At 40.9% G+C, this 15,686-nt stretch overlaps 1 protein-coding gene across 1 annotated transcript in view; it reads left to right on the top strand.

Annotated features, from left to right (window-relative positions):
- LOC126236520 (alpha-amylase 2-like) overlaps positions 1 to 5,904 on the top strand; it is a 43,732-nt gene extending 37,828 nt beyond the window's left edge. The window contains exons 8-11 of the mRNA XM_049945886.1: positions 3,829 to 4,045; positions 4,313 to 4,431; positions 4,509 to 4,664; positions 5,461 to 5,904. Coding sequence (XP_049801843.1) covers positions 3,829 to 4,045; positions 4,313 to 4,431; positions 4,509 to 4,664; positions 5,461 to 5,475 — 507 coding nt within the window. The 3' untranslated portion in view covers positions 5,476 to 5,904. The remainder of the gene's footprint in view (positions 1 to 3,828; positions 4,046 to 4,312; positions 4,432 to 4,508; positions 4,665 to 5,460) is intronic.
- Positions 5,905 to 15,686: the final 9,782 nt, after the last annotated feature.

The raw sequence follows: 15,686 nt of genomic DNA, 5'->3' as shown, positions 1-15,686 counted from the left end.
ATTGCTTCGTCTACCATTGACGCAGAACCACAGACGACTCCGTCGCCAATGGTGTGATGACAGACGGATGTGGACGGCAGAATGGAATGACGTTGTCTTTACTGACGAGGCAAGCTTCTGTCTGCAGCACCACGATGGTCGGATTCGAGTGTGGAGACACCGTGGAGAGAGGATGCTGGACAGCTGCATTACGCACCGCCACACTGGTCTTGCACCGGGTATTATGGTATGGAGCGGTATTGGATATTACTCTCGCACGCCTCTAGTACGCATTGCCGGTACTTTAAATAGCCGGCGCTACATATCCGAGGTGCTGGAGCCAGTTGTCCTTCCTTACCTTCAGGGCTCGGCCACAGCCATATTTCAACAGGATAATGCGCGATCACACGTGGCACGCATTGTCCAAAGGTTCTTCGTCAATAACCAGATTGAATTGCTTCCCTGGCCGGCTCGCTCTCCGGATCTTTCGCCGATAGAAAACATGTGGTCCATGGTTGCTCAACGAGTGACCCAAATTACATCCCCAGCTGCCACACCAGATGATCTTTGGCAACGTGTGGAAGCTGCTTGGGCTGCTGTACCCCAGGAACACATCCAACGTCTCTTTGACTCAATGCCGAGACGTGTGGCAGCGGTGATCTCCAACAATGGCGGCTACTCTGGCTACTGTTTCTGGCAGGAACCACATGTCACAGACGTCTGTAAACGTAATCATTTGATACTTGGTCAACATGTTATCTACAAAATAAATTTTGTTGTGCTACCTCTTGTCTTTCTTGGTGTTGCATTTACGGTGGCCAGCAGTGTACTTCCCTGGGGCACTCCTGATGGTACCCTTGTTTCTGAAGAACTCTCTCCGTCGAGAACAAGATGCTGGGTTCCATTACTTAAAAAATCTTCGGGCCAGTCACATATCAGTGAACTTGTTATGCTTGAGCCTGAAATGAGGCACCGTGTCAAATGTTTTCTGGAAATCTAAAAATATGGAATCTGCCTGCCACCCCTCACCCATAGTTCGCAGTATACCAGGTAAGATAAAGGCAAGCGGAGTTTCGCACGAGCGACGCTTTCTAAAACCAAGATGATTCGTGGACATAGGTTTCTCAGCTTCAAAAAGTTTATTGTATGCGAACTGAAAATATGTTCAAGGATTCTGCAGCAAACCGAAGCTAGACACATTATTCTGTGATTTTGCTTGTCCACTCTTTGACCGTTCTTGTATACTGGAGTAGCCTGCGTTGTTTTCCACTCGCTAAGGACTTTGTACTGGGCGAGAGATTCACGATAAATGTAGGCTAGATGAAGTGCCAATGCCGTAGAGTACTGTTTGTAAAACCGAACTGGGATTCCATCCGGCCATGTATATTACCATTAGGCTACCAGACGCGATTTAGGAAACTACGAGAAATGCAAATTTGGATGCCGGGCGGGGGGGTTAATTCGAACCCCTGAACTTCAGAAAGCAAGGGCATGTCTTACACATATTGGTAAGTAGCAAGTTTCAGTTGTAGCACATGTGTCACAATCAGTAACGAGAAGAAATTTTACCGTATGATGATGACGATGAATTATTAGTGTGCGCGCACGACAGCAAGATCTTTAGCACTTGTATTAAAATTAAATGGGACGAAGATATTTAAAGGTCGCAAAATTATTAAACTGTAACTAAAAGGAAAAACATGTAACGACGGTAATCACGTACATTGTCAGATCGATAACTTAGAGGAAAAAGTAGGGAAAAAAATTAATATATTACAGCAGATAGCTGTGGCCCGAACATTGCTGGAATAAAAAGGATCAGCCAGCCACTAATATCTCCAGCATAAATGCTTAGGCTGGAGACCAGACACTTGACACTGTAAATTCTTCACCACTTTCGTCTCTTTGTCATATAAAACAGAGGCAGTTCCCTGCCAAAATTCGCTTCCATGCTATCATCACCGTAAAAGGCACTCTGTTAAAGTGTGGCATTTAGTGATTTGCACGCCGCAAGTGTCACAGACTGGCAGCTCCTCTCGCCAAAGTAGGAAACCATGTGTCAGAAGACAATGTCGAGCTCGGAGGCAGGTCAGGGTCACTTCATCCATTCTCAGTGATCCGCAGAAGAAACAGATTGGCCGGATAGTTGGCGTCACTAAGCGCAGATTATTGTGTCTCATGGTCAGCCACTCTTCCCCCACCCCTACCTCCCTCACAGACAGACACACACACACACACACACACAAAACTGCATGGATCTTCGACGCAACAGTGAAATTACAGCCTGAAGGGGAATCGTACATTGTGTCACGTCGTGTTCCTTGTAGCAGTCCTTGACAGCTTGGTCTGCTCCTTCGTTTCCCCACATTCCCACATGCCCCGATGTCCAGCAGAATGATCCCTTCTTCTCCGCCGTTGGATGATTTACAGCTGGTCCCGTATTGGCTAGGCCACTTTCTCAGCTGCATACACCAGGGGCAGCGATTCTAGAGAATTAGGGGAATCGGAGAAAATGATAAACTGTTTACCCTGAAGACACCTGATCTGCTAGAGTGCATTCAGGATAACATGGAGCTCTCCAGTAAATATGATATTCTTTGGAATTACCAGTGTATACAACTTTAAAACTGTGATGCCTATCTAAAATAGTAAAAATCACAGACTGAAATGTAAAATCTGGAGTGTAATATTTATTCCAGTTCGTCAAGTCTGAACTAATTCTGGGCTTCTGTAGGAGCCAACCTTTAAAGTCACTTACACCCATCTCTAAAAATTCAAATGGTTCAAACGGGTCTGAGCACTATGGGACTAGAACTTAGAACGACTTAAACCTAACTAACCTAAGGACATCGCACACATCCATGCCCGCGGCAGGATTCGAACCTGTGACCGTAGCGGTCGCGCGGTTCCAGACTAAAGCGCCTAGAACCGCTCGGCCACACCGGCCGGCCATCATGATGTTCAAAACACAGTATAGTTATCAAAATCCTACAACAAATCAACGTTACCGAATGGGTCTGTACTCTGAAAGAAACCTGGCAGTTGCACAACCAGGACGGCAGTCCTTCTGTTTATTAAGTGATTTAAACTGCCTCACTACATCGAGAATATCTAGTTTTAAGTTACTGATGTTTTCAGTTGGTCTCGATGCAAGTTCTGGGATACTTACTCCGTCTTCTTTGGTGGCACTGTCATCAGTAACATTACCATTATTACCGCACTGTGAAGGTATTGACTGCGTCTTGCCACTGGTGTATTTTACATGCGACCAGAATCTCTTTGGGCATTATGCTTGAGTTTGAGGCAGAATTTCGCTGTGAATCTATTAAAAGCATCTCGTATAGAACTCCGCGCTAAATTTCGAACTTATGTAAAATTTCGCCTATCTAGTAGGTATTGCGTTCTTTCATATTTCTCACGCTTCCGCGTTGCTTCTGCAATAGTGTTCTGACCTGTTTTGAATACCAAGAGGGATCAGTGTCATCTCTTATTAATTTATTTGGTATATGTTCGTTAGTTGCTGTCGATACCATTTCTTTGAATATAAACCACATTTACAACATAGTTTACTGGTAAAGGCACTACGTCAATTCTACCAACATTTGATGAGATGGAAACTTCGATGCTCTAAATGGCGAGTCTTCGGCCTTTGTAAGGCGTAATTTAATATTTCTGTACTGCACAAGACGGTCTTTAATGTTTTATTTTCTATGAAGTACTTGGAAAACGACCCATAGTTTACACCGGTTTATTTCAGTCCAGCTGTTGCGAAAACCAAACGATTAACTTTTTTTCTCCACTTCAGGCATACCCTACGTGTTCGTCGTTAACCACTGAATTTGTTTGCAGATGGCGAGCGCATTCATGTTGGCTTGGCCTTACGGATTTCCACGAGTGATGTCTAGCTACGTATTCAGCACCTCTGACGATGGTCCACCACAGGACAGCAACCAGGCCATCATATCACCTACTATCAATGCGGATGACTCCTGCGCTAGACCATGGGTTTGCGAGCATCGATGGAGACAGATCTACAACATGGTCGGATTCAGGAATGTTGTCGGATGTGAGTGTGTAGGGCATCAGTATCCATTAGTTTTAGTCGCTACTAACACTTGTATAATAACTCCCAAACTGTGACCTATATGAAGCAATGAAACAGAGTCACAGTGCACAGCAGTGATTGCCAAATTCTCATTTGAATAATTCAGAAAAATGTCTTCAGCTTTTTGTCCATTATTACCAATGTGAGGCGCAGAGGTGCATTGTACTATGTATTTATTCTTGCACTATGGTATGCATGGAATGCTCACTGCATTCTTCATGCCCACAGCTGGCGCTGTGGCCAACTGGTGGGACAATGGCAATTATCAGATTGCCTTCTCCAGGGGAAACTTTGGCTTTGTGGCGTTCAACAACGAGGCAAGTTCTGACCTCAAACGGACACTTCAGGTGAGATTGTGATTACAATCATTCTGCATTGACAAGTAGATGTTCCGAAAACGTTTACAGCCATAGTACATCCACAGACGGGTCTTCCTGCTGGCACTTACTGTGACGTCATCTCCGGTGACGTGAGCGGGAGCAGCTGTACCGGTAAAACCATCACTGTTAACTCCGATGGTACGGCCTACATCAGCATCGCCTACAGCGAGGATGACGGCGTGGTTGCTATCCACATTGGCGTAAGTAGTTCCTACTAACTTAATAATATAAATATGCGAAATTTAATTACACAAATGATTCCTTCAGAGTTCGTGCCAGGATATCAAGAGCATTAGCTCTCTTATTCTCTAGTCATCTCACAATGTCAGAGAAAGAGCTGTGCCAATTATTGTATAATAACTTTATTCACTCATAATGTAATTTGGCCCATCCAGTTATTAACGGACGTCCGGAGACATTCCGCATAGGTTTTCACAAAGTGACACTGCAGCTGCTGGTGGTATTGTAATTTTGGGGATACTTTTCAAGACTATGTCTCTGGTCAGATTATTAGGTGTAAGATGTGGAGAACAAGGTTATGTGATGGAAACTGGATACAGCTGGATAACCCAATTCGCATACTACTGAGACTAAAGCTACTACACAATGTCATCACTCCGACAAGTTCATTTTTGCATCAAGATTGATTAGATTAATTCATGCTCCTTCTGCTCACAAATTTCCTGTCAGCCAAGTAACAGTCGTGTTCCTAAACGTCTTTATTGTACTCGAATAGCTGATAGAAGCCAATAGATCTCTGGGAATAAGACTCGTTCGCCATTTTCAAACTTCGGAACTACATCAAAAGATAAGTCAATCACACAAATTCGCAGTCCGTCGATAGGCAGGTATGCAAGACACGCTAACGAAACCGTCGACTTTTGACGTTAATAGAGTTTCCTTTTCATGTAATATGTCAGATTCATGTCATAATTTTGATTATCATGTATATAAATGCCTCATTTTAATATATGTATATTTTCTTTGTTTTTTCAGGCCAAGGTCTCATAAATTTTCGACTTCAAGACCAACATCTTATGGCCTTCAAGATGGTTTGCTGCGGCTTTAGTGAGCATTGTTGCTTGTTGTTAACTTGAAATGTTAAGTACTTTGCAGTCGCAACTGTAACCCAGTATCATACTATTCCTAGCGTTTTGTTTAGACTGCCTCAGTATCTATTTAACACGTTGCGAACTGATGACGATTTACTTCCAATGTTCGAATTAACAATCTGTTATTTTCAATTTACATTTGTAATCTGGTTGCCCATATTGTGTGAAAATGTATGGGAATGACGTGGGGAGCACACTGAAGCGCTGTACTCGCTGACAAATAAATTTTAAATCGCCAAAGGGGGAAAATAATTCCGTCGCCATAGTGTCCAAGAGTAATGATACTACTTACTCAAAATGCAATAAATAAATATATGCAAAAATGTGAGACCAGCTCTAGAAAAGAATATCCATGGCCACATCGAGGGAGCAATGAAACGAGAATAATTCACTCACATATGTTCACTTGCCATACGAGTAAATGGTAACTCTGTCCCTACCAGAAGCGAAATATTCTCAGCTATCATCTAGTTAGTGGTAAGGTGTAAATCAATTCGCACATTACTATCTTTGTTCTCCTTTCTTTTATCAGTCTCTCCTACAGTGATTTTATTATGTGAGAAACATAATACCCGGTTGTTTGCTTTGTAAGGAGCTTTTATTACTTACGCAGGGAACGTTTTCAGGAGGGATGAGAGCATCAATCTATGTATAAGAAAACTAAAAGGTATTAGCTGAAGTTAGTTATACCTCTAAATCTGTGCAGAACAAATGGAAGAAAATAAAATAAAAGAGCGATGAAGAAATAAAACACTTCTAGGATATTAATTTAGCGTGAAACGCCAATTACAACAGTAGATGTTTTCCGAATGTAAGCAAGGTATGTGTAATAAAGGTGAGAAAAACAGCACTACTTGATTATATATTAGTTACAGAAACACATAAGGCAAACTGAAGATTCAAATTTAACACATTATTAATTTTTTATGGGTACATATAAAACAAAGTTATCTTGTTCTATGTCATGAAGAAGATTCACGACAATATTACTTTTTCTTTACATTTTGTTTTTGTTTCTAACGTCTACAATTAGAATGATTATATCAAATGACGAAATAGTCGTTCCAGAAATTATCGAAGTTGAGACTTTTTTTTATGAAGCTGTTTGCTACTATTTAATGTAAATTCTTTCGACGAGGTTTTACATTGACAGAGAATGAAACCACTGAAATTTATTACAATCACGCACACTACATGTAATTAATCAACCACTAGGTAACTCATATTAGCTAAACATCAACTAATTGAGAGCCATTTTATGTATTTAACGTTAAACAGTTTTCATAATGATAACAGTTAACAAAAACTGTTAAATAAACATTCTAGTTCACGAAGGATAGATCAAGTGTGACTCTTTCTTACGTCTAAGAGTCTGATTTTGTGTGTTTGAGTGGAACAAGTGTGATTCACTTGAAGCCTTTATATTCAGGCGTATTGTTTCAGAATGGTAATTGATGAATATTTTCTTGGCACCTGGATGGCAGTGTCTGAGACGTAATTTGCTTTGATGCAACAGCTGCGTGGCAGGAATACTGTCAGAATAATCAAGTAATGATTCCCAACATCTATCTTGTTATTACGTATGTGGAAGCGTTCCTGATGGCTGACAGTTCTTGGTCCTAGTTTATCCTTAGATACCCACCCTTTTTTTTTTAATTTGACGGTGTATTTTTACAGTCGTGAAGATGGGAACAAAATTTACACTGTGTACTGTAGAGTACTTCTATGTATTTTATGCCAGAATTATCAAAATTGAGTTTATAAATACCTGTGGTTTGGATACGATAGCCTTATGTATTCGATATGAGGTGTCATTCCAGTACAGTTGGAAAACGTCTGCAGTTCTGTTCGAGTTTAAGGGAATACCAAGTGCCGTGAATGGGAATTTGGATTGAGGAGGGAGGCGTGGTAGGGTAATCCGTTGTGCGAGGCTACTTGTGGCGCAGTGGTTAGTGCAAGTGCTTAATGAGCAGGAGACCTGTGCTCGAATACTAGCTTTGGTAGAAATTTCCATTTGTCGCTTCAGTCTGCATGTATACATCACAGATATTTGAGACTTGAAGAGGTCTATGGAACCATATGGTTTGATTTTTCACCCTTATGTATTATTTGTCATGTAGTGTATAGAGAAACCTTGTTTTTTGAAGTAGTTCAGAACTTCCTAAATCGGTTTGTATTCATCTTTTTCTGGGTGCCTTTTGTGTGGTTTATTTGTGTCTCTCTCCTCCATGTCTTTGCTTTTGTATCATTAATGTCATTCGAAGTCATAATATGTTTAGAATAAAAGAAGAGCTAAGAGATAAATCTGTTAGAAGACTTATGCCTAAACACAAACGCTTTATCAGACAATTATCACATGCCATATAAAGAAACGTTGCAATGCATTCCTCGTAGGTGAAATGAAGTGTCTTCTTGTGCTTATTGTTTTTACTTTTATATATCTGGTTTTGTGTAATTTTGTAAAACGACGTGAATAAGCATTGTCCTAAATTTCGATGAATTCTTACGGTGGGTTGATGTACGACGCTTTTTTGAAAGATATTGTAAAGTTTCCACTTTGGCTGTTGTTTAAACTGGATATATTATGAGTTGTTGACACCTACAGCATATGAGAATGGCCTGTAAGATCAAAATTGTACAAGTGTTTAAATAACGTAAATAAGTGTAAAAAACAGGCGGAGAGGAAACTGTACGATGTCTTTTAACAAGGTATCACACATCAACATACAGACAGAATTCTCCGAAATTTAGAGAAATGAGTTCAATGCTATTCAACTCATTTTACAAAATTACACGAAAACGGATATACATAAAAACAAATGAGCACAGAAAAAATACTTAATTTCGCTCACAGCGAATGCAATACAACGTTTCGTAGTTTGGCAATACGGCGGATTGTCGTACAACTGCAGATAGGTACGGAAATAGAGTTATACATAACAAATATGTCGACTAACCATAAACTGACCCTTACGTTAAGTATTAGATTAACAACGTATCCACTAACTAATTAATTTTAGCCTACTGCGACGCACCTATTACTCTGGTTGCTTGCGAGATTCGGGAGTGCAATAACACTGGAGATGCTTAGCAAAAAAGAAAACTTTTCTAGTAAAGAGAAAACAATAGTTAATTCAGTTTCACGAATATGTTTTGTTGGGCTCTTCAGTACTCCTCTAAAAGCACAAAAGTGTCCTATTTAACGAGTATTGCGATAAAGTGGTGATAGAACAAAACAGTAGTGAACGCGTGTGTTAGTGGTTCGCGATCGCGCCAGCCTCCATTTCGGAATGAGAAGAGTTGGTACACTGCCTGCAACATGAGATTTATTGCAACTTTCTGCGTGGGGGTAGCTGTCACGAAAGTCATTCATTTTGTTCATTATGGATTTATAGAGGTCACCGTGTCGATTTCCAGAGGATAAGCATTCCTTCAAATAACTGAAACACTCGGTGATGTAAAGGTTTGTCCATCAATTCATGACAACAGCTATCTCTGTTTCGTTGTTAGGCGAACGTGTACAGAAAGAAACATTAAAGAAAGATCCCCTTGACGCTCCCTAAAACAAGTCACAAAGCTTTGTCCATTATCTACATCTATATTCTGCAAGCCATCTTATTTTGTTGCGGGGGGTATTTTGTGTGCCACTGTCATTTCCTCATCTTCCTACTCCAGCCGAGTATGCCACACGGGAAGAACGACTGTTGGTAGTTTTGGTGTGAACTCGAATCTCTATGAGTATAGAGATGTGATAGGAGGAAGCAATAGACTGACTGATTCTTCAAGGAGAGTACATTCTCGGAATTTCAACAGTAAAGCACTTTACTGATGCACAACGCCTCTTCTGTAGTGGCTGCGACTGGAGGCGGTTGAACATGTCCAAGACACTTTCGTTTGCTAAAGGAACATGTGACGAAACACGATGCTCTTATTTGGGTCGTATCTATTTCGTCTATCAGTTCTGTCCGGTATGGATCCTAAGCTGACGAGCAGTATTCAAGTATTGGTTGGTCGAAGGTTTTTTAAGCTACCTTCTTTGCTATTGAGCTCCCTCCATGACGATTTTTCGAATGAATTTCAGTCTGTCATACGTCTGTTCTTGCATCAAGAAACAAGGCGTCATGTTGAACACTGATAAGCATTTTTGGTCTCGTGGACAACTTGTAAAGTCAATTAATTGTTTATTCACCAGAAGTCAGCAGTAAGAATATTCCGTAAAGGCGATTACTGCAATCCTTACAGAAACCTGTTTAAGGAATTTTGAATTCGTACACCCTTTTCAAACTACACTTGTTCCATAAGGATTTTATGATAAAAAAATCATTTTTGACTGAAACTGTAATCCAACCACACCCAAAACAAGACACAAAAATTATTTTCGTGAACACTTTTCCTCCTTTCTAGAGTCAGGACTGGAGTTTAATATACAGCTGCAAGGGATTCAACAAGTTCTCTTCTAACAAAAAGCAATTCAAAATAAAATTAAAAACTTGTTTATTATCCATTATTTCCACAGACTATCTGAATATCTAGACTTAAGAACTCTTAAATTTCTCTTAGCTACGTAGCAGTTATCGGTATTCACTATAAGGCTGCACGACAGACAATAATATACTGTAAAGGCATTCAGTATTTGCAGATAAAGGCAATTATTTTCTTTGGAAAATACTAATGAAATCAAGGTAATACTAACCTAAAGTTAGTGTATAAGGGCATATTATAATAATGAACACTATCGAATTTCATAGAGTTTCCCATGGCTAAGGATTCTCACAAAGTAAAACAGAGTTATTCAGAGGGAGCCAGAAACAGGTTTTTCAAGATAAGTTACAGGAAATAAACAACTGTCCTCTCATAAGTAGCGGTGTATGTAATTGCTGTCATACAAAACAACTTTACTACTGAAAATAACAGAATACACAAATTAATTCCCGTAGCACGTCTGTGTAAATGAAGAGGTAGCCTTGTCTCGTAGTGCTACCTTTTTATACTGGAGTTACAGAAAAGACAGGAAAATAAAAGAATAATAATTCTTTTTTGTAGAGTTCGGTTTGTTTAAAATTTCCATGTCGCAGTAAGAAACGCAAACGAGTTTACTGGAGCTGGTGACGAAACAAAAGCCTGGTAACGAAACAAAAGCCCTTGAGAACTTATTGCAGTGCAAGAGACAAAATAGAACTTATGAATTTACATGGATTTTAGTAAATCATAGAAATAACGCCTGTAAATATTATTAACATCGAGGATGTAAAGATGCGTTGTCATGCCGTAATCCAAGACCATTACTGGGAAAATAGTGTAGTGTCCATCCTAACCAACATTTAAAATGCTTGGATGGCCGAAGCCAGCTGTACAGGTGACAGCACGATCCAGCTGAGATACGTACGTTGATAAGTCAAAACATTATGACCACTGCACACTTTGGCGTTGGATGCAGCCTGATGACGTTGCGGGCACTTGATGCGGCAACAAAAGTATGTAAGCGGAAGAGACACGAACGGGGCCGCAGATGGAGAAATCCAATCAGATAAGCGACTTTGACCAAATGCAGATTATTATTACGTAGATTCGGCGAATGAGTATTTCGAAAACGACGAAGCTGGTCGAATGTTCATGTGCTATTGTCGTGAGCATCTACGGAAAGAGGTAGAAGGACAATGAAACTACCACTAGGCGCTAAATGGTTCTACATCCACGACCCTTCACAGAACGTGGGGTTCGGAGGCTCGTCTGCTCTGTAAAGTAGGAGCCAAAGGAGCACAATGCTGGTGCACACACAAGTTTTTCGGAGCACACTGTTCATAATACAATGTTGAACATGCAGCTCCGCAGCAGACCACCCCTACGTGTTCACATGTTGACACAACGACCTCGTCAGCTACGATTTCAGTGGCCAAGGGACGATACAGATTCGACCGTCGATCACTGGCTCTTCGGGTGAATCACAGTTTTGCTACAGTAGGTCGCTGAAACAAATGCCGTCATCGAGGTTGAACAGGGCCCCGAAACGTGCAGCATGCCAAAGACTTCCAGCTGCAAATTTGCCTGACTTAAATCCTGTGGAACCCATATGGGTCGCCATCACTGCATATGCAAATCAGCGGCCCGTTATTTACGCGAATTACATGACCTGTGCGTAGACATCCACAAACCTACCAACGAACTGTCGGATCCCTGATACGCAGAAGCAGTGATGCATTTCTTTCCAAGGACGGGCAAACAAGCTAGCAGGTGGTCATCATATTTTGGCTCAGCGGTGTATATGGTATTGTAACTGCACGGTTACCAGATAAAGGGAAGCGGTAAAAAGACGATTCCATCTCTTGAAAGAAGACCATATCTCAAACAACCGTTGAACGGGTCACCATACTAGGCAACACTGAAGTAAATGAATAATAAAAATAGAGGAACTCAACAGAAATAATGTGGAATGAGGAGAAAGTGGATTCTTCACAACGAAACCAGGTGAAAGTCCATTTATGATAAGTCCGATGTTAATATTCCTTTTTTAATTATCAGTGAAAGCTCAGCTTACAAATTTATTCCGACCCCAGGAGTAAATGAATAATAAAAATAGAGGAATTCAACAGAAATAATGTGGAATGAGGAGAAAGTGGATTCTTCACAACAAAACCGGGTGAAAGTCCATTTATGATAAGTCCGATGTTAATATTCCTTTTTTAATTATCAGTGAAAGCTCAGCTTACAAATTTATTCCGACCCCAGGAAGAGAACGTTTTATCACCAGCTTTAGAATTTTCAGCATGCGGATCTCTCCTCCACAACGCAGATTTATCTGATAAACTGCGCGCAAAGGAATGGAAATGCGTTGGCTCTGACAAGTGAATTATAGGTGTGATTCTTCCTGAAATTAATAGTGACCAAGGAATCCGTGCGAAACCTTCGTAAATGCAATTTTAACTGGCAACTGACTTCTTGTCATGTGATAAGACACTCTTTGATCAGTCGGTGTTAAGTTTATCCCTGATATTACAGCAGTTTTCCCGGTGTCAATCAGCTGAGCACTAATCGTAAATTAATTGAGTGTTACAAAAATGCGTGCACCACTGACTAAGCCCTGTTTAGCGTTCAGGTTCCTTATCAACATGACGATAGTGTTTTTCTTTGGTATAAGTTTTTGACTTGGTAATCCTGACGGATATAATGAATGTAAGAACTTTATAGGATGTTTGTCGTTTCGGAAGGTGTATTCGTTTGAAAACGTTAGCTCGCACGACGGGCGAAGATAATGGACTACCGCAGTAGTCTCGGTTATTATCTGCCACAATGCAGTCAGTAGGTACTTTCCAGTCAGTAGGTACTTTCCAGTCAGTAGGTACTTTCAAAAAACAAAATGGTAAAACTAATAATATAACATGAAAAGGACAACTCCTATTAGGGATTAATAACTTAGCTTCGTAAAATGTAGGTACGAAGGTGGCCATCCATGAAGGCTTTATGACTGTGATATTTAAAAGTCTCTTTTATGTTTATATTTTCCGAAAATAGTACGTTTTACCGCAGAATCGATATGCAGTGTCAGAAGCCGGTTAAAAAACCTTTCTAATGTGGTTCATTCATCCCTGTACAATTACTATGTGTTGAGAAAAAGGGGTGTTGACTTGAGAAATAATATATATATGATAACAGTTGCAAAGGGGTTCATCTTTGTATATTGAATAGAAAATCGGTGACTTGGACCACCATTTATTGCAAAATAATCCACAGAAGCACAGCCCAAGATGAACATACTTAATAGTTAGCTCCCTCACACACTGGAGATGAGTAAAAGTCGGTGTTTAAAATCCATGTAATTAAATACTTTTGAAACTGAGGAGTAGAGACCATGGGGAAGGGAAGAAAATAATCTGGTAACTAACTCATCAAGTCATTCAAGTAAATTAGGTACATGTCTTTGCACTGGACGTAATAACTGCATCGTTCTGGTGGGATAAGGAAAACACACGCAGGAACCCAAATGGTTAACCATTGACTTCCAGAGTGAAACGTAGAACGAGATCCCTTGTTCTCAAATCGCGCCTGCTCCTGCTTAATCTCTTACATGTCTCTTAGCTTTGCTGTCAGAACTGACCCAGATTAAGAGGCGAAAAGATGGGTTGAAACTTCAGCAACTGCAGAAGGCGTCTGTGGTGCAGGTGTTGGTCACGACCCCCATAGAGGTTAAGTTACTTGCCCTGGTCATCGTCCGAAGAGTACTACTTTACTTCGCGTCCTCACCAACAGGAACGCTTTTCTTCGTGTCCAGCACAAGACTCAAAAGGACGCTCCTGCACCACATAGCAAATACATTGCTCTATCTTCCCGAACGTATATTATTATTTGAGTAAGTCGCTTAATTCGTCAGTTTAAATAAATTTACAACAAGCTGGTGCAACACCCTCAACCTTGAAGCTCTGACCGAAGGGAGAAAACTTGCATTGCAGCCCATATGGAAGGTGATGCCAATTTCCCCACAATGGGTTGTTATTAATTCACCGCCCAATCAATGTGTGTTCTATTTCCTGCGTGAAAAACTGGGACCGATAACCTCCAAGTATTTGTGAAACTCAGGACCCGGCCTGAATGTGCGAAATTGCGCTCCACGTCCTCTGCAAGCTCTTCGCTATTGTCCAAAATACTACCAAAATTTTCCAGAAGGTCCCTCTCTGGTCGCCGGACCGGCGCCATCCGCTATACCACGACATTCTTAAGCAAGCCTCATGGGTGCACAGTTGTCCTACAACAGCTCCCAAAATGTTATCTGCACCTCGCACAACTACCCACAATTTCTGGAGGCATTCCATGCACTCGGCAATGCGGCTCCATTCGCGGCAGCGAGGGCAGGCTGCCAGCAGACGCCGGGACTGTTGAGTGAAATATCACAATTATATAACACTGTTGTATAACCTGTGTATCAAGTGAATGAACTGTTAATTGATTATAATTACACGTCAGTAAAGTGAATACTTGTTAGCCAGAGACAATGAGCAGTGACATTTTATGCGCTGTGAAACATATTATAGTTTGCTACATTCAACTGTTTTTGTTAATTGTGGAGAGATTGTTATGTATTATCTGGGAGAAAGAATCGGTATTGGTATAGAACGTATATTGCTTTAGTACTAAGATTGGATCATAGAATTCCTATAAACGTCCATCGTCAACCGTTATGGTGATGGCATTCACCATAACGACGAGTAATTATTATTTTTAAAATTATAGTAAACTTTAAGAGATATAGTGCATGCTACTGGTGCGAGGCGGACTTAGACGGCAGGGAACCTGCAGTCACACAGCAGTTACACGACACGAAATTGGCGCTCTCGACATCGCAGTGAGCATAGCTCGAGCGTAACCACACAAGTAGATACTACGCAACTGAAGCATAACAAGAAGATGTTTCAGAGACATGAAAATACTTCTCCCGTTCACTACAACAGCAAAATTACGCACATAAACGTATTTTTACGTCACGTTTAAGAATAGGGAGGGGAGGATAATAAATCAGCATTGGGATGGGGGAGGTTGGACCACCCATGAACCGGCGACACTGTCCCCGCCCACTCTGCACTACAGGATTGTTTAGACGCTGCCAGCCTGCCCACAGCCTCATCGACATACAAATCAGTGCTCAATTGCCGGATGATATTTTGTTAGACGTAGGTTGTAAACTTTGCAATCATCATGTAAGATTAAGTGAACATCAAAACCCCCATTGTGCTAACACAAAAAAGGGGAAAAAAATCTATCTCTCGACTAAGTAACTGTAACTTTTAATTAAAATGAGACTCGTAGGCGGGTTCCAGCCCGATGTATTTCAACTCACTGTTTGGAAACAGGTCATTATCTGCAACCAGTCATGGTCCATCCTGTAATAAGATGACGAATGCTCAGACATCGGAAGATTTTTATGAGTACCGCTGTCCGGGAAGGTATTTCAAAAGCAAGTTAGTAGATGGGAAAGATAATTTTGTGGTTATCTGTCTGAACGATCAAGGGGAAAACTGTACTATGCCGGCTTGTGCTTTCTCTTGTCGCAGCCGCCCAATGAGGTTCACTAGGCGTGCCGTCCGTTATATATAAAACTATGATACAGTTGCTCATGCGATG

The sequence above is a fragment of the Schistocerca nitens genome, chromosome 2 (assembly GCF_023898315.1).
Source record: "Schistocerca nitens isolate TAMUIC-IGC-003100 chromosome 2, iqSchNite1.1, whole genome shotgun sequence".
Taxonomy (NCBI): domain Eukaryota; kingdom Metazoa; phylum Arthropoda; class Insecta; order Orthoptera; family Acrididae; genus Schistocerca; species Schistocerca nitens.
Note: the sequence above shows the minus strand (reverse complement) of the source record. Positions and strands in the feature narration are given on the sequence as shown.